General features: G+C 44.0%; 1 protein-coding gene across 1 annotated transcript in view; it reads left to right on the forward strand.

The window, feature by feature from the left end:
- LOC123994738 (protein phosphatase 1H-like) overlaps positions 1 to 20,269 on the forward strand; it is a 59,697-nt gene that overhangs the window by 15,549 nt on the left and 23,879 nt on the right. The window contains exons 2-6 of the mRNA XM_046297682.1: positions 7,099 to 7,267; positions 11,088 to 11,444; positions 16,022 to 16,134; positions 19,068 to 19,152; positions 19,435 to 19,553. Of these exons, the coding sequence (XP_046153638.1) occupies positions 7,099 to 7,267; positions 11,088 to 11,444; positions 16,022 to 16,134; positions 19,068 to 19,152; positions 19,435 to 19,553 (843 nt within the window). The remainder of the gene's footprint in view (positions 1 to 7,098; positions 7,268 to 11,087; positions 11,445 to 16,021; positions 16,135 to 19,067; positions 19,153 to 19,434; positions 19,554 to 20,269) is intronic.

Raw genomic sequence — 20,269 nt, forward strand, 5'->3', positions numbered from 1 at the left:
TTAGTTATAGGTACATAATACTTCAGATTTGACCTTTCTTACATATAGGCCACAGGTACAGAAGAATGCCTTTATAATAGGTACATTTAGCCTTTGTAGGGTACCACCACAGTGAAAGAGACATTTATTTATTGTAAATGGCAAAAATGTACCTGTGACCACTCTACCATAGACCACTTAAACTGGTACAACACTTCCACTAACGGTTGGCTAAAAATAACTGACTGAAAGCCACGCCTCCAAAATCATTTCCCAGTGTGCCTTGCCTTTTTAAGTGAATTGTTAATTACCACTCATGACTGTTTTTTGTGAAGGTTCTTAATTCGTTCATTTTCAGTCCTGTGGCCTTCACCAAGTGAATTCCTAGGCAAACATCATTCAGATGTAACTCTTTATGACAAATTACATAGCACATAAGGCCTTATTTTGAGGCCTAGATTTACCCTAATTCAGTGGCCTGAAACTCATGGTTTACAGGTCATATCAGGCTTGTAAGTAGTTACCCTACCTGCAAGTCACATTATACTTGTCATGTTTGTCATTTATTATCATGTCTTGTCCCTGTGCTCCCCATTCTATTCGTTTCCCTCTGCTGGTCTTATTAGGTTCTTTCCCTCTTTCTTATCCCTCTCTCTCCCCCTCCCTCTCTCACTCTCTCGCTCTCTCTTCTCTCTATCGTTCCGTTCCTGCTCCCAGCTGTTCCTATTCCCCTAATCATCATTTAGTCTTCCCACACCTGTTCCCGATCCTTTCCCCTGATTGGAGTCCCTATTTATTCCTTTGTGTTCCGTTCCTGTCCCGTCGGTTCCTTGTTTAGTATTCACCGTGCTGTGATTGTGTTTCGCCCTGTCCTGTCGTGTTTTTTGCCTTCATCAGATGCTGCGTGTGAGCAGGTGTCTCTGTCAACTACGGCCTGCGCCTACCCGAAGCGACCTGCAGTCTGTGGCCGCTTCTCTTGTTATTCCCCTCTACAGACTAGAGGATTTCTGTTATTCCCTGTTTGGACTTGAATAAACTCTGTTTCTGTTAAGTCGCTTTTGGGTCCTCTATCACCTGCATGACAGAAGGAACCGACCAAGGAATGGACCCAGCGACTTCAGACGCTCGTTACACTGCCGTCGAGATCCAAGGAGCCATGCTCGGCAGACACGAGCAGGAATTGTCTGCTGCTCGCCATGCCGTGGAGAACCTGGCCGCTCAGGTTTCCGACCTCTCTGGACAGTTCCAGAGTCTACGTCTCGTGCCACCTGTTACTTCCTGGCCTGCCGAGCCTCCAGAACCTAGGGTTAATAACCCACCTTGCTACTCCGGGCAGCCCACTGAGTGCCGCTCCTTTCTCACGCAGTGTGAGATTGTGTTCTCTCTCCAACCCAACACATACTCTAGAGAGAGAGCTCGGGTTGCTTACGTCATTTCACTCCTTACTGGCCGGGCTCGAGAATGGGGCACAGCTATCTGGGAGGCAAGGGCTGATTGCTCTAACAAGTTCCAGAACTTTAAAGAGGAGATGATTCGGGTTTTTGACCGTTCAGTTTTTGGTAGGGAGGCTTCTAGGGCCCTGGCTTCCTTATGCCAAGGTGAACGGTCCATAACGGATTATTCTATTGAGTTTCGCACTCTTGCTGCCTCTAGTGAGTGGAACGAGCCGGCGCTGCTCGCTCGTTTTCTGGAGGGACTCCACGCAGTGGTTAAGGATGAGATTCTCTCCCGGGAGGTTCCATCAGATGTGGACTCTTTGATTGCTCTCGCCATCCGCATAGAACGACGGGTAGATCTTCGTCACCGGGCTCGTGGAAGAGAGCTCGCATCAACGGTGTTTCCCTGCTCCGCATCGCAACCATCTCCCTCCTCTGGCTTTGAGACTGAGCCCATGCAGCTGGGAGGGATTCGCATCTCGACTAAGGAGAGGGAACGGAGGATCACCAACCGCCTGTGCCTCTATTGCGGAGTTGCTGGACATTTTGTTAATTCATGTCCAGTAAGAGGCCAGAGCCCATCAGTAAGCGGAGGGCTACTGGTGAGCGCTACTACTCAGGTCCCTTCATCTAGATCTTGTACTACTATGTCGGTCCATCTACGCTGGACCGGTTCGGGTGCTACATGCAGTGCCTTGATTGACTCTGGGGCTGAGGGTTGTTTCATGGACGAAGCATGGGTTCGGAAACATAACATTCCTTTCAGACCGTTAGACAAGCCTACGCCCATGTTTGCCTTAGATGGTAGTCATCTTCCCAGTATCAAATTTGAGACACTACCTTTAACTCTCACAGTATCTGGTAACCACAGTGAGACTATTTCTTTTTGATTTTCCGTTCACCGTTTACACCTGTTGTTTTGGGTCATCCCTGGCTAGTATGTCATAATCCTTCTATTAATTGGTCTAGTAATTCTATCCTATCCTGGAACGTTTCTTGTCATGTGAAGTGTTTAATGTCTGCCATCCCTCCCGTTTCTTCTGTCCCTACTTCTCAGGAGGAACCTGGCGATTTGACAGGAGTGCCGGAGGAATATCATGATCTGCGCACGGTCTTCAGTCGGTCCCGAGCCAACTCCCTTCCTCCTCACCGGTCGTATGATTGTAGTATTGATCTCCTTCCGGGGACCACTCCTCCTCGAGGTAGACTATACTCTCTGTCGGCTCCCGAACGTAAGGCTCTCGAGGATTATTTGTCTGTGTCTCTTGACGCCGGTACCATAGTGCCTTCTTCTTCTCCGGCCGGGGCGGGGTTCTTTTTGTTAAGAAGAAGGACGGTACTCTGCGCCCCTGCGTGGATTATCGAGGGCTGAATGACATAACGGTTAAGAATCGTTATCCGCTTCCCCTTATGTCATCAGCCTTCGAGATTCTGCAGGGAGCCAGGTGCTTTACTAAGTTGGACCTTCGTAACGCTTACCATCTCGTGCGCATCAGAGAGGGGGACGAGTGGAAAATGGCGTTTAACACTCCGTTAGGGCATTTTGAGTACCGGGTTCTGCCGTTCGGTCTCGCCAATGCGCCAGCTGTTTTTCAGGCATTAGTTAATGATGTTCTGAGAGACATGCTGAACATCTTTGTTTTTGTCTATCTTGACGATATCCTGATTTTTTCTCCGTCACTCGAGATTCATGTTCAGCACGTTCGACGTGTTCTACAGCGCCTTTTAGAGAATTGTCTCTACGTAAAGGCTGAGAAGTGCTCTTTTCATGTCTCCTCCGTTACTTTTCTCGGTTCCGTTATTTCCGCTGAAGGCATTCAGATGGATTCCGCTAAGGTCCAAGCTGTCAGTGATTGGCCCGTTCCAAGGTCACGTGTCGAGTTGCAGCGCTTTTTAGGTTTCGCTAATTTCTATCGGCGTTTCATTCGTAATTTCGGTCAAGTTGCTGCCCCTCTCACAGCTCTTACTTCTGTCAAGACGTGTTTTAAGTGGTCCGGTTCCGCCCAGGGAGCTTTTGATCTTCTTAAAGAACGTTTTACGTCCGCTCCTATCCTCGTTACTCCTGACGTCACTAGACAATTCATTGTCGAGGTTGACGCTTCAGAGGTAGGCGTGGGAGCCATTCTATCCCAGCGCTTCCAGTCTGACGATAAGGTTCATCCTTGCGCTTATTTTTCTCATCGCCTGTCGCCATCTGAGCGCAACTATGATGTGGGTAACCGTGAACTGCTCGCCATCCGCTTAGCCCTAGGCGAATGGCGACAGTGGTTGGAGGGGGCGACCGTTCCTTTTGTCGTTTGGACAGACCATAAGAACCTTGAGTACATCCGTTCTGCCAAACGACTTAATGCCCGTCAAGCTCGTTGGGCGTTGTTTTTCGCTCGTTTCGAGTTTGTGATTTCTTACCGTCCGGGTAGCAAGAACACCAAGCCTGATGCCTTATCCCGTCTGTTTAGTTCTTCTGTGGCTTCTACTGATCCCGAGGGGATTCTTCCTTATGGGCGTGTTGTCGGGTTAACAGTCTGGGGAATTGAAAGACAGGTTAAGCAAGCACTCACGCACACTGCGTCGCCGCGCGCTTGTCCTAGTAACCTCCTTTTCGTTCCTGTTTCCACTCGTCTGGCTGTTCTTCAGTGGGCTCACTCTGCCAAGTTAGCTGGTCATCCCGGTGTTCGAGGCACTCTTGCGTCTATTCGCCAGCGCTTTTGGTGGCCGACTCAGGAGCGTGACACGCGCCGTTTCGTGGCTGCTTGTTCGGACTGCGCGCAGACTAAGTCGGGTAACTCTCCTCCTGCCGGTCGTCTCAGACCGCTCCCCATTCCTTCTCGACCATGGTCTCACATCGCCTTAGACTTCATTACCGGTCTGCCTTTGTCTGCGGGGAAGACTGTGATTCTTACGGTTGTCGATAGGTTCTCTAAGGCGGCACATTTCATTCCCCTCGCTAAACTTCCTTCCGCTAAGGAGACGGCACAAATCATTATTGAGAATGTATTCAGAATTCATGGCCTCCCGTTAGACACCGTTTCAGACAGAGGCCCGCAATTCACGTCACAGTTTTGGAGGGAGTTCTGTCGTTTGATTGGTGCGTCCGTCAGTCTCTCTTCCGGGTTTCATCCCCAGTCTAACGGTCAAGCAGAGAGGGCCAATCAGACGATTGGTCGCATACTACGCAGCCTTTCTTTCAGAAACCCTGCGTCTTGGGCAGAACAGCTCCCCTGGGCAGAATACGCTCACAATTCGCTTCCTTCGTCTGCTACCGGGTTATCTCCGTTTCAGAGTAGTCTGGGTTACCAGCCTCCTCTGTTCTCATCCCAGCTTGCCGAGTCCAGCGTTCCCTCCGCTCAAGCGTTTGTCCAACGTTGTGAGCGCACCTGGAGGAGGGTGAGGTCTGCACTTTGCCGTTACAGGGCACAGACGGTGAGAGCCGCCAATAAACGCAGGATTAAGAGTCCAAGGTATTGTTGCGGCCAGAGAGTGTGGCTTTCCACTCGCAACCTTCCTCTTACGACAGCTTCTCGTAAGTTGACTCCGCGGTTCATTGGTCCGTTCCGTGTCTCCCAGGTCGTCAATCCTGTCGCTGTGCGACTGCTTCTTCCGCGACATCTTCGTCGCGTCCATCCTGTCTTCCATGTCTCCTGTGTTAAGCCCTTTCTTCGCACCCCGTTCGTCTTCCCCCCCCCTCCCGTCCTTGTCGAGAGCGCACCTATTTACAAGGTACATAAGATCATGGACATGCGTTCTCGGGGACGGGGTCACCAATACTTAGTGGATTGGGAGGGTTACGGTCCTGAGGAGAGGAGTTGGGTTCCGTCTCGGGACGTGCTGGACCGTTCACTCATCGATGATTTCCTCCGTTGCCGCCAGGATTCCTCCTCGAGTGCGCCAGGAGGCGCTCGGTGAGTGGGGGGGTACTGTCATGTTTGTCATTTATTATCATGTCTTGTCCCTGTGCTCCCCATTCTATTCGTTTCCCTCTGCTGGTCTTATTAGGTTCTTTCCCTCTTTCTATCCCTCTCTCTCCCCCTCCCTCTCTCACTCTCTCGCTCTCTCTTCTCTCTATCGTTCCGTTCCTGCTCCCAGCTGTTCCTATTCCCCTAATCATCATTTAGTCTTCCCACACCTGTTCCCGATCCTTTCCCCTGATTGGAGTCCCTATTTATTCCTTTGTGTTCCGTTCCTGTCCCGTCGGTTCCTTGTTTAGTATTCACCGTGCTGTGATTGTGTTTCGCCCTGTCCTGTCGTGTTTTTTGCCTTCATCAGATGCTGCGTGTGAGCAGGTGTCTCTGTCAACTACGGCCTGCGCCTACCCGAAGCGACCTGCAGTCTGTGGCCGCTTCTCTTGTTATTCCCCTCTACAGACTAGAGGATTTCTGTTATTCCCTGTTTGGACTTGAATAAACTCTGTTTCTGTTAAGTCGCTTTTGGGTCCTCTATCACCTGCATGACAATACTGCTAACAAAGTTATGTGTAATTCCTATTGGACTCCAGCCAGAGTTAGGCTATCCAACAGTTGGAATTTGTATGTCTGCCAGCGTTAGAAATATACAGGATAGTACCTAAGCCATTTAAACTGGAACTATTTCAGTAACTGGTGCAAAATATCCACCTAACTGATTGGATTAGTTTAGAAAAATATGTTATTTATCTTTGTGTAGCATAAGATTAATCAATCAATCAATGTATATGCAAAAGCACAGATATTCAACAACAACAAAAATCTACCTTATATAGAGCATGCTGGGAAATACATATTTGCCTTTTAAGATACCGCCACAGTGACAAAGCCATTAGTTCCTTTTAAGTGGAATAAAGTCCTCATTGTACTTTATGGTGGGTATTGAGGGTTCACAAAATATGTTTGTACCCTGGGAAACAGAAATGTACCTTCACCTTGGAGTGTGATTGTTCCATTTTTGTATTAAAAATAGTGGTCACAGAAATTAACCATTTATACTAGATTATCCATACAAGTACCCAAAAAGGTACCAAACAGAACCATGTGAGATCATTGTGTGCCTCTGAAGATACATGATGTGTATTTTGATCTTTTTGTACCTCAGGGCCCAGTCTTTAAAATGTTATCTAATCAAATGTTGGCACTTGGATAGGATTAAATGCATAGAAATACAATGAATAGAATGGGCGTATCATTGGCTATAATTGGGACTCCCATTCTATTGATTTTATTTCTATGCATTTAATCCTATCCGATTCCTGAAATCCAAATCAGAAAACGTAATTATTTGGAAAACTGGGACCAGGGAACTATTTGTAGCCTAACCGTAGGGTGAAGAAAAATGGAGTTGAAGCGTTTTTTGATAATTGATGTTAAAGGTTTAAAAGTTGCATGTTTATTAAAACACTTTTTTTCCAATAGATTATTCAATTGTTTGAAAACACTGCATGTAAGCTTTTAAATTATATCAAAGTCAATCTGTCTAATGGTAGGGTGGGGTATGTAAAATGGTTCAACTTTGAGCACCTCTATATCCTTAATGTTTTGGCATTCAGTTCAAAAATGTAACTTTCTGACCATTTCTTCGCATGCAAGTTTTGTTCAAATCAAATGGGGTGAGGTCAAAAAGTGATTAAAATAAAATCGAATGACCCCTTACCCTTATTCCTAAGAGTGTAAGTAGCTAATCCTGTGTGTTTGGTATGTGTTCCCCTCTCCTCCAGGGTGATCAACGCAGGTAAGAGTTCCCTGAATGAGGACCAGGCGTGTTGTGAGGTGGTGGTGGTGAGAAAGAGACCAGGAGACTCTACCACCCCCATTAAGACCCCCACCGCCAAGAGAAGATCCTCGCTGCCCAACGGAGAAGGCCTGGGGTTGAAGGAGAACAGTGCTGTGAGCGACAGAGGCAAACACACACAGGCACACACACACATGGGTGCCCATACATGTACAGTGCATTCAGAAAGTATTCAGACCCCATGACTTTTTCCACATGTTGTTACGTAACAGCCTTATTCTAAAATTGAATAAATAAAACATGTCCCTCATCAATCGACACACAATACCCCATAATGACAAAACAAAAACAGGTTTTTAGAAATTTTGCAAATATTTAAAAAAAGAAAGAAAAAAGGAAAAAGTTATTTGCATAAGTATTCAGGACCTTTGCTATGAGACTCAAACCTGAGCTCTGGCGCCTACTGTTTCCATTGATCATTCTTAAGATGTTTCTACAACTTGATTGGAGTCCACGTGTGGTCAATTCAATTGATTGGACATGATTTGGAAAGGCACACACCTGTCTATATAAGGTCCCACAGTTGACAGTGCATGTCAAAGCAGTAACCAAGCCATGAGGTCAAAGGAATTGTCCGTAGAGCTCCAAGACAGGATTGTGTTGAGGAACAGATCTGGGGAAGGGTACCAAAACATTTCTGCAGGTCCAAAAGAAGGTCTCAAAGAACACAGTATTTTCCATCATTCGTAAATGAAAGACGTTTGGAACGACCAAGACTCTCCGTAGAGCTGGCTGCCAGGCCGAAAAGAGCAATCGGGGGAGAAGGGCCTTGGTCAGGGAGGTGATCATGAACCCGGTGGTCACTCTGACAGAGCTCCAGAGTTCCTCTGCGGAGATGGGAGAACCTTCCAGAAGGACAACAATCTCTGCAGCACTCCACCAATCAGGCCTTTATGGTAGAGTGGTCAGACAGAAGCAACTCATCAGTAAAAGGCACATGACAGCCTGCTTGGAGTTTGCCAAAAGGCACCTAAATACTCTCATCACCATGAGAAACAAGATTCTCTGGTCTGATGAAATCAAGATTGAACTCTTTGGCCTGAATGCCAAGCGTCACATCTTCACCAACCCTACTGTGAAGCATGGTGGCTGCAGCATTATGCTTAGGGTGTCACGCCCTGGTCGAAATATATTGTGTTTATCTTCATTTATTTGGTCAGGCTAGGGTGTGACATGGGTTTATTGTGGTGTGTTTCGTCTTGGGGGTGTCTAGCATAGTCTATGGCTTCCTGAGGCAGTTCTCAATCAGTCAGGTGATTATCGTTGTCTCTGATTGGGAGCCATATTTAGGCAGCCATATTCTTTGAGTATTTCGTGGGTGATTATTCCTGTCTTTGTGTTTGCACCAGATAGGTCTGTTTCGGTTTTCACATTTCATTATTTTGTAGTTTCTTCATGCATAGTTTTTTCCTTCATTAAAATATCATGAATCATCATCACGCTGCATTTTGGTCGGCTTCTCCTTCTACAGACGAACGCCGTAACATAGGAGATGTTTTTCAGCGACAAGAACTCTGAGACTAGTCAGAATCGAGGGAAAGATGCGCATTGCACAGCGAGATCCTTGATGAAAACTTGCTCCAGAGTGCTCAGAACCTCAGACTGGGGCAAAGGTTCACCTTCCAACAGGACAAAGACCCTAAGCACAAAGCCAAGGCAATGTAGGAGTGGCTTCGGAACAAGTCTCTTAATGTCCTTGAGTGGCCCAGCCAGAGCCCGGACTTGATCCACGATCAAACATCTCTGGAAAGACCTGAAAATAGCTGTGCTGTGACGCTCCCCATCCAAGCTGACAGAGCTTGAGAGGATTTGCAGATAAGAATTTGAGAAACTCCCCAAATACAGGTGTGCCAAGTTTGTGGCGTCATATCCAAGAAGACTCAAGATTGTTGAAGCACCTTTGGCAGCGATTACAAAGTACTGAAGTACTGCGTAAAGGGTCTGAATACTTATGTAAATGTGACATTTCTAAAAAAAAAAATTTTGCTTTGTCATTATGGGACATTGTGTGTAGAATGAGGGGGTTGGAACAAGGAGACCAAGGTTCAGCGTGGTAGGCATACATTCTCTCTTTATTTGAAAACGTAACACCGGGAAAAAACAATGAACACAAACCGAACGTAAAGCTAGTTGTGCATAAAGCAACAAACCAAGACAAGATCCCACAAAACTCAAAAGGAAACTGACAACTAATATCTTGGGAATCAAACACACCAACATAGAAACAGAACCTAGAATGCCCACCCTAATCACACCCTGACCTAACCAAATAGAGAAATAAAAAGGCTCTCTAAGGTCAGGGCGTGACACTTTCTCTCTCTCTCTTCCACACATTCTCTAAATCTATGCGTAAGCACATAGACACAGTTGTCTCTTTCCCTTAATCCATGATACTGTTGAGATTTAACCAATAGGCCATGCACATCCACTGGCCTTTCTTTTTCTCAGAATCGTATACCTTGTCTAGAGACGATGTCAGTGGTCTCTGGTCTACTGCTTCCTGTGTTGCCTATTGCCCTGAGCAGGCCGGGGGTGACTGTCACTCAGCCAGTGCCAGGAGGCACATCACAGCGCTGCTCAGTGATTGGTTTGACCTCTGTAGCGTACACATGTGATTGGTCAGAGTGAGTCATGATGCGTTACTCCAGTATTGCTGTCTTATAGAGCGAGCTCGTTACATGACTCCTACGAAAGGACAAAACAAACCGAAATGTCTTAACACCAACATTTCAGCTTTGTTTTTCATTGCTCTTATCCACTCATGCAATACATTCCCTTCATCTTTTCTGCCATAGTTTCAATGCTTATGTATTTGAAGCAGCAGGGTACACATGTAACCTCCAGTTGTTTGATGCCATAATTGTCTCTACTCTGATATAATTGCCTCACCTTTTTTCGCAGCTGTTGAATGGGGCTTGTTGCAAACCCACAGTATACACACACACACACACACACACACACACACACACACACACACACACACACACACACACACACACACACACACACACACACACACACACACACACACACACACACACACACACACACACACACACACACACACACAGAGAGCGAGAGAGCGAGAGAGCGAGAGAGCAGAACTCAATAACCCTTATGTACTGAATGTTCAACAAGGGTAATTTGTCATTCAAGCAACTCTTTCTCTCCCATTTGATTACTTAGTTCTCTCAGAAGCTGTGCTGATATATCTAATAATAGAAGGCAAGTCCATTGAAACACTAGTGTGAGTGGATGGTTTATTATGTATAGTTTAATGTGTATACACTGATCCTCTTATAGAGCCCTTCTAGGGCCAAACAGACAGGTTTGGCTCTTGGCCAGAAACACATGGGCCTGGTACTACATTGACAGGCACGATAGATTTTGTACATACTGTATTAAAGCAACAGTTGGCCAGTTATAACTACGGTAGTTTGATTACCCATTTAGAAATCCGCCCGAATTAAGGATGAACTGTGATTAAACACCATGAAAATAATCTGTTTAAATTAGATTAAGCATATTAATCTGATATGCTCCCGCCGGCCACCTCCAGGAAAATATTTGATGAAATTAAACACACAATAGCCTCCTGAGTGGCGCAGTAATCTAAGACACTGTCTAAAGCGCTGCATCGCATCACTACATACACCCTGGTTTGAATCCAGGTTGTATCATAACCGTCCGTGATTGGGAGTCCCATAGGGTGGCGCACAATTGGCCCAGCGTCGTCCGGGTTTGGCCATCACTGTAATTGACTTGCCTAGTTAAATAAAGGTTACATTTTTTATTTATTTTTCTGATAGCAAATCAATGCTCCTGGAAAACAGACTACAAAGTATCCATTCTATTCTATTTCTAAGCAAACATATTTATATTGTCCCCACCCCCCACACACACACACCCCTACAGGACTCAGAGAGTCTGGTATTCTACTACTGGGCATTGTTCGACGGCCACGCCGGCTCCGGGGCTGCAGTAGCAGCCTCCAAGCTCCTCCAACACCACATCGTCGAGCATCTCCAGTCTGTCCTCGAGGTCCTAAGGAACCATGCCGTTTTACCGCCCACCATCTTCGGTGAGGAGTCTAACCACCACATGACCCCAGGGATCCACCGGGCCACCCTGATTCGGGCCGCGTCACTCCGTGGAGCCGCTGGCGCCCCCAGCTCCCCCTGCACCCCTCCACCACAGAGGTTCTTCACAGAGAAGAAGATCCAGCACGATAGCCTGGTGATGGGAGCCATGGAGAACGCCTTCAAGGAAATGGTGAGTACCTGCCATTGCTGTTGTTGTTGCGTTGTGTGCATCTCAATGAGACCCTATTGTTTGAGGGAGAATATCAGAGTTGCGGAGATGTTGCCTCTGTCCTGGTTAGATGTGCCTTGTAGGTATTTTTCCACACAGACCTCTCCCTTCCACCTCAGCCCCGACCCGTCATCCCACCACCACCTTCACCCATTTTGAAACAATTAAACCATTAATAACCTGGGGCACCACAGAAGCATTCATTTATATAGAGCAGTTATCTCCTGAATCCACTTTTGTATCAATAGCAGTCAATTATTAATCGTCACCTCGATCGGTCTCATTCTGATTGTCGTAAGTACTTGGTTATCTGCATGAACCCTAGTTGAATCAGAAATACACAAATTGGTATAATTGTTTATTTACTAAATACCTAAATAATCACACAGAATTACATATATATACAGTGCCTTGCGAAAGTATTCAGCCCCCTTGAACTTTGCGACCTTTTGCCACATTTCAGGCTTCAAACATAAAGATATAAAACTGTATTTTTTTAGTGTTTTCAGTCTCTCGATGTGCAAAACTGATAGAGACATACCCCAAGCGACTTACAGCTGTAATCGCAGCAAAAGGTGGAGCTACAAAGTATTAACTTAAGGGGGCTGAATAATTTTGCACGCCCAATTTTTCAGTTTTTGATTTGTTAAAAAAGTTTGAAATATCCAATAAATGTCGTTCCACTTCATGATTGTGTCCCACTTGTTGTTGATACTTCACAAAAAAATACAGTTTTATATCTTTATGTTTGAAGCCTGAAATGTGGCAAAAGGTCGCAAAGTTCAAGGGGGCCGAATACTTTCGCAAGGCACTGTATATACATATACACACAGGATAGATCATACATCGATTACTAATCATGTCATGAAAAGCCCCTAGTGGGCTAACCCGATATGACGGCTGGTTACACAAAGGAAGGGGGTTGGGTTTGAATGAAAGAGCGGGAAGACTGAGGGACAAAGGGATTGGGTCTCTATCGGACCTTGAGACGCTATGCTACCGTAAATACAGAATATTATGCATTCTAATAACCGCCCTTTCCGGAAAGGAAAATGCAAGATATATATTTACTCTGAGCTGCACTTCGATAGATGGGTCGAAGATTGAAGACTGGTTTTCCCAGCAGAGATCACCATTGTCCTTTTGAAGAATCTTTCTGGTCATAGTGTTGTAGAGCGGATACGTTAAAGAACCCTGTTGTTCTTAGGAGATTGTCTGTCCTTTCCTAGGCCACGTACGTTTACAGCTGCAGCTGATAACTCAACATCTAGGAGGTATCACTTCTTCTTTAGTGAATAATAGTTCAAAGTTCATACCAAGTTGCCATAATCAGCTCGCTCTGTATTCTGGCTGGTCTATTCGAAATTCACCATTCCAGCGTGGTGATCGTCACCTCCACGCTGAAATTCGCCCTTTTAAATGTTAGGACGGCTAAATGTTAATTTTGTTAGGGTGTAGTTAAAATTAGCCCTTTTAATTGTACGGACACCAGTTCTCACGTCATCGGGAACTGAGGTTTACATCCGTCAACAGGCTTTTGTATTGGGGGAGAGAAGGGCGTGTTTCATAGTTCTCAACCAATGTCTGTTCACTTGGGTGTGGCCACTGACTGGGCCTACGTTTTACTATGAAACAATCTTGTTGAGTAGGCTAAAATTGCATTTCATAATTTCACAAATAGTTTCATATTTAAACATTTAAATTGCACAACAATTCCATGTGAATCTGATGCACAACAATTACATGTGAATCTACACTAGAATGTGTAGACTTTCCAAGATACAATTTATGTCGTCCAATCATCAGATATAATGTCCCAGACACCAACTGATCTGACATCATATTCTTTAAGTACCAACGGACACTTTCAACTGGTTGAGAAAGGGAAATATTGTTCCATTCCCCAGCCTTTTGATGCTACCATAGTTTCTCTGTGGTAACACAAAGCTTTCCAAGAGTCCATTCTCTAAAGTGGAGAGAAAAGGGGGAAATGTATTTATGGGGGGTCATAAACCCCACCCAGCAGGGCAATTTCATGACACAACACAAGTGATTAAGTGCATTTTATGCAACACATTCATATAAAATCCCAAGTGGCAGATAATTACAGTCAGAGATGGGCAGTATTTGTGTTGCATGTATTTGAGATAAGTATTTAAATTACTTCTAAGTATTTTGTCATTTGTAATACACTTGGCTGAACTACACCCCAATGTATTTTGTTACAACATAATTTTCTATAGCATTTTTTTTATAATGGTTCACAATTTTGTGCCCCCCTTTCATCCTGCATTGGTATCAGAGGTATAATGCACTATGGCGTGATAAGAAAGCCTACTGAATTAACTAAATATAAATGTATATGTAAAAATGAACAATTGCAACGGCATGCTGAGAATTATTCTAGTGACCTCCGCCTGAAACGTGGCCAATAGAAGTATGTTTATTTTGACATTTACATTTTGTTAATTTAGCAGACACTCTTTTACCCAGAGTATCTTCAACTAAGGTAGATAAACAACAACATATCACAGTCCTAGCAAGTAAGATGTTTCTGTAACCGCTACGGACTAAACAAACAACTAGAGCTGAACTGTTTCCTCTAGTATACATAGTTTTTCCTATACTGACCACTTTTGTGTAATTCCTTGCTCTGCTGAATTTCTGATTATCGCCATGGTTTCTGTGTGTTTTTATACAATTTATTTTATGCACCAGTGCATAGTCTGTCTTTTCCGCACACAACTCTGATAGAGTATCTTTTACCCATGTCCTTTGTATACATTCCTGTGTGCTATTTTTCATGTTGCCTTCATTTTTTAAATGTTTTTCATGACGTGATAATGTTGTAGATTTGTTTTGTATATAGTTATTTACCTGTCATGTGACATTCACCTGTCCCCACCCCTATTTCTAGACACATGTCAGCTTCCGTCCACAACGCTGCCTAATTGTTTTATTAAATAGATTTTAAAATACAAGTATTTTGTAGTTTATTTTGAGACATTGATCTTAATGGTATTTTGTCATTGTATTTTGTCATTTTTACCCAGCCCTGATTAGTCAGTTACCAACAGCTGTTTTTTAGGCAGCTAGGCAGCTTCCTCATAGTAAAGCTAGGCTTTACTCATAGTATTTTTTATATTCAGACTCAACGCTCATCTCTTAGAAATGGTATACTGTATATGGCCTCTAGATGGCAATATAAGTTAATATAGGATGTTCTCAAGTCTCCCACCCTGAGCTCCTTCCCATGTAAATTGAATCTGCTTTACTCAAGCTTATCCCATCTCATGTTCCCCTAACATTTAGTAAGGCTAAGGCCAGTGAAACTGCCTGCATTTTGAAGAGCCTGAGGCTCAATCACCCAGGAGCAAGATACTGTAACCTTTAAAGAGCATTACCTGCTGCAGGACTCAGTTAAACTATCCATCAGGGCAGAAAGGATGTATAGTACAGTAGTATGGGAGATGAATATATGAACATATCCTTTCTCTAGACTGAGTACACTGGTAGGCTTACTCCGGCTGACCTTACTGTATGCGTTGGCTGTTTTTTTTAAACTCATACCGACTTAAACTGTCTTCCAACTAGAGGTCGACCAATTATGATTTTTCCCCGCCGATACCTATACCGATTATTGGAGGGCCAAAAAGCCGATACGGATTAATCTGACTATTTTTTTCAAACGAGAGAGAGGCAGGTCGTTATTGCGTTGGACTAGTTAACTGTAAGGTTGCAAGATTGGATCCCCCGAGCTGACAAGGTGAAACTCTGTCGTTCTGCCCCTGAACGAGGCAGTTAACCCACCGTTCCTAGGCCGTCATTGAAAATAAGAATGTGTTCTTAACAGACTTGCCTAGTTAAATAAAGGTATAACAAATAATAAAAATAAAAATCTGCATATCGGTGCCAAAAAATACATATTTCTGATTGTTGTGAAAACTTGAAATCGGCCCCGATTTAATCGGCCATTCCGATTAATCGGTCGACCTCTACTTCCAACCCTCACAGAGTTTGAAAGGATTTGAAATGATGCATATCTTTACTTTGTCTCAGAATGTCCTGCATTTCCCAGCGAAAAATGTATGTACTCTTTGAACTCCGGTCTGGTGGGCGGGGAGGGCATTATCATGGCAGTGCCCTCAGCTGCCCCTGTCTGTGCTGTTCAGAGTCATCAGATGGCCGATCAGCATCCAAGCAGAATGCGTAGGAGAGAACCCCCCCCTTAGCTCCTCTCTCCCGCACAGACACCTTCTGCACAGACGGCACACACAGCAAACACACACACCTTTCACAGTTCAGTGCATCTGCTTAGCCCCAGATAACTGTTTCTTGCCTTTTAGTTGATTCGCTTCCTTAGAAACCTCTGAAGGAGGTCTTATTGCTTTAACTAGGTGTTAATTGCATGTTATATTTGTATTCTGTCACCTATTAGTTTCATAGATTTTTGGGGGGGGGGGTCCAATTAAAAGCCAACATGTTATTCACAACACCTAATTCCAGGTTGACTAATGTGTGTGTGCATGTGTTTTCAGGATGCCCAGATAGAGAGGGAGAAGCAGGTGTATAACATCACTGGAGGATGCACAGCACTGTGTGTTGTTTATCTGCTTGGAAAGCTATATGTGGGAAACGCAGGAGACAGCAGGTTAGTGTGTGTGTTGTATCTATCCTGATTTGATCCTGAACTGCTTTGTCCCAAAAGTACACAAACCTACTCTTAACATATTGGTGGTATGCTAGGCTAATCTAACATGTCAGTGTTTCCATTATATTCATTTTTTAAATGTTGTTAATATTTCTTCCAAGAGGCTCTTTTTAAAGGGATAAGTGTGAGATTTTGGCAATTAAGGTCAATGTACTCGCCCCCATGGAAATCGAATTAGCATAATACAAAAATCCACATAAAAATCTCTCAGTTTAAGCTGGAGATATTTGATTTTTTTCCGGATTGGATGAGTCTCAATCCATGGATCTGTGAAAGCGCTAGAGCAGTGTTTGTCAGACCATGAGACAATCCCAAAAATCTGTCTTCTTACAAAATCGTCTGTTGTGTCCGAACGGTTTGGACTAAAGGTGAGAATCTCACCCCCACAAGCGTCTTGGGTCCAAAACAGTTTGGGCTACACGCTAATGCCCACAGGCCTCACAAGACTCATCTGAAGGTCCTCACTACCAGTTAAAAAAATCTATGAAAATATATATGGACACAGTTTAGTGCCAAAATAAGGGGTTAGATGCATGTAAAAATATATATATATACATATAATCTTATATCTCAGATATAGGACAGACACTTCAGAACAAACGTCCTCTAGATTTTTTTGGGGGGGACTGTCTGTTGTTCCATGTAGTGAATCTGTCATGCAATGCATTTGTATGGGCTAATAGCAGTAAGGCCCCCCCAAAAAAATGTAATCAACTCATTTTTGGTATATCGTTTTTTTATACTTCAAGCAGTCTTAAAAATCAAATAGCAAAAGGATCCTTGGTATGACCTTCCATGTAGCTTAGTCGAACCCCCCCACCCCAGTTTAGATAGGCCTTAGACTTTAATGGGTTAGTACAATATTTTGTTTCTACTTACCCAGAGTCAGATTAATTCATGGATACCATGTTCATGTCTCTGCATGCAGTTTGAAGGAAGTTAGCTGTTTCTGTAGACTTCCAGTCATTTTTCCAACGCTATGTAGCATTGGCTCACAAAACAACCTTCAACTTCCTTCAAACTGCACAAAGAGACATAAAAATGATATCCATGAGTGGCATTCTCTCAACCAGCTTCATCTGGAATGCTTTTCCAACAGTCTTGAAGGAGTTTCCACATATGCTGAGAACTTGTTGGCTGTTTTTCCTTCACTCTGCAGTCCAACTCATCTCAAACCATCTCAATTGGATTGAGGTTGGGTGATTATGGAGACCAGGTCATCTGATGCAGCACTCCATCACTCTCCTTCTTGGTCAAATAGCCCTTACACAGCCTGGAGGTGTGTTGGGTCATTGTCCTGTTGAAAAACAAATTATAGTCCCACTAAGCGCAAACCAGGTGGAATGGCGTATCACTGCAGAATGCTGTAGCATCAGTGCTGGTTAAGTGTGCTTTGAATTCTAAATAAATCACAGATAGTGTCATCAGCAAAGCACCATCACACTTCCTCCTCCATGCTTCACAGTGGGAACCATACATGCGGAGATCATCCGTTCACCTTCTCTTGATCTCACAAAGAAACGTTGGTTGGAACCAAAAATCTCAAATTTGGACTCATCGGACCAAATGACAGATTTCCACCAGTCTAATGTCCATTGCTCGTGTTTCATGGCCCAAGCAAATCTCTGCTTATTATTGGTGTCCTTTAGTAGTGTTTTTTTTGTTGTTGCAGCAATTCAAACATGAAGACCTGATTCACTCAGTCTCCTCTGGACAGTTGATGTTGAGATGTGTCTGTTACTTGAACTCTGTGAAGCATTTTATTTGGGCTCCAATCTGAGGTGCAGTTAACTCTAATGAACTTATCTTCTGCAGCAGAGATAATTGGCAGTCCTCGTGAGAGCCAGTTTCATCATAGTGCTTGATGGTTTTTGTTGCACTTGAAGAAACTTTCAAAGTTCTTGAAATTTTCCAGAATTGATTGACCTTCATGTAAGTAATTCCACAAATGAACTTTTAACATGCCACACCTGTTAATTGAAATGTATTCCAGGTGACTAGCTCATGAAGCTGGTTGAGAGAATAACAAGAATTAGTGCAAAGCTGTCATCAAGGCAAAGGGTGGCTACTTATATAATATATATTTTGATTTGTTTAACACTTTTTTGGTTACTACATGATTCCATATGTGTTATTTCATAGTTTTGATGTCTTCACTATTATTCCACAATTTAGAAAATAGTAAAAATAAAGGAAAACCCTTGAATGAGTAGGTGTGTCCAAACTTTTGACTGGTACTGCATATGTTTAGCAAACATAGTGAACAGTGGCGCGAATGAGTGCACTACAGTGCAGAGGCATGCATCAGTTTTATTTCAGGTGGTCCTACATAATTACATTTTCATGCATTTTGGCTACATTTGCCATCCCCTGCTGGAAGAAAATATGTGTGTACATTATTAATTGTACCCTTAAGTAATGAATGTGTGGAGAAGCCTGGCAGTTACAGTATGTCTAAATACCTCGGGTCCACTGACACTGTACTGTACACACCCAGGAGTGATCATAATATTATGCTCAGTGAAACCAGTCAAATCCAGGTATATACTGTACTATATACTATATACTGCCTACATGCACACTGTAAAGGGGTTACCATGAATTTGACAGCAATTTACAGGCAGCTCAGTGGCAAGTAAAATTAAGTATTTAATATTACAGTACACCTACTGTAATATAAATACGGTAGCAAAGCAAGTACTGGGTAATGACACAGTACAATACCATAAAATTGACTTTATTATACTGTAAAAAAGGCAATGCTTCCTTAAGAGAAGAGGGGTTTGTATTTGTGTATTTTACTATGATTGCAAGGCTTTATTATCTTTATTTTGTGTGTGTGTGTGCTCGTGCGTTTGTGCGTGTATCCCCAGGGCGATCATTATAAGGGACGGGAAGGTCATACCCATGTCCACAGAGTTCACTCCAGAGTCAGAGAGACAACGGCTACAGTTCCTGGTGAGAAGAGAACCGTGGCTCACCTTTTTTCATGGACACCAGTCATTTACATTTATAATATATAGCTAGCTGTGATTATAAGTCAGGATACCTTGGACTCTGCATGAAAGGTTACAATGTGTGATTCTATACAATATCATGAGACTCCCTTGTTGATTTGTCTTTTGAGCTTCAAGGATATTTTAGAAATGTCTGACAGATTGCCTTGGCTGTCAGGGCATAGATGGCCCTGTCTGAACATAGCCTACCTAATGTAATGTAACCTTTTCTGTCTGTGTGCAGGGCTTCATGCAGCCTCACCTATTGGGTGGAGAGTTCACCCATCTGGAGTTCCCCAGGAGAGTACAGAGGAAGGAGGTGGGCAAGAGGATGCTCTACAGAGACTTCACAATGAATGGATGGTCAGTACACTTCATCTACCAGATTGAATCCTCCCAATTTGTTACAAAACACATGTAAACTCAACAATACAGCCTTCTAAAAGCAGTCTCTGTAATGGGTATCTTTCCATCATCTTTATCCACTGTACTGTATGTAGGCCTACCTATACTTATTGTGCGCCTGTTCTCTCTACCCTATCTCCTTCATTATTAACCACCCTATATAGCTATACTTATCACCCTCCTTTTTTCTCTCCCTCTCCATCTTTATTCATACCAAGTATCTATCACTATTGCTCCCCTTTTCACTCTATCGTAATTCACCCTAAGTATCTCTCCCTCTATACCCCCTTTACTCCCCTGGTGTGTGTGTGTCAGGCAGGGTGCTGTGTGCAGTACTAGCATGGTTGCAGGATGGGCGGTGCTCTCTCTGTTTTGTGTCTCTGCAGTGTGTTAAAGGGATGGATGGTGTGTGCCTAGTGCGTGTACAGACACCCTTCCTCCTTGTTCTTTAGATGAACCGTGGAGGAAGGGGAGAGAGAGAAACAGGGGGAGAGACAGAGGGAGGTAAAGAGATGCATGGGTAGGGGAGAGGAGGAGAGAGGCTGGGCTGGGGATGAGGGCAGAGGGAGCAGAGGCAGCATGTGGCTGGTGCTACAGTGCGGAGCTCCTTTATACAGTGGTGAAGCTCTGCTCTCCTGGGACACAGCATGCAGCTCAGGTTGGACCAGGATGGA

The sequence above is a fragment of the Oncorhynchus gorbuscha genome, linkage group LG14 (assembly GCF_021184085.1).
Source record: "Oncorhynchus gorbuscha isolate QuinsamMale2020 ecotype Even-year linkage group LG14, OgorEven_v1.0, whole genome shotgun sequence".
NCBI classification, from domain to species: domain Eukaryota; kingdom Metazoa; phylum Chordata; class Actinopteri; order Salmoniformes; family Salmonidae; genus Oncorhynchus; species Oncorhynchus gorbuscha.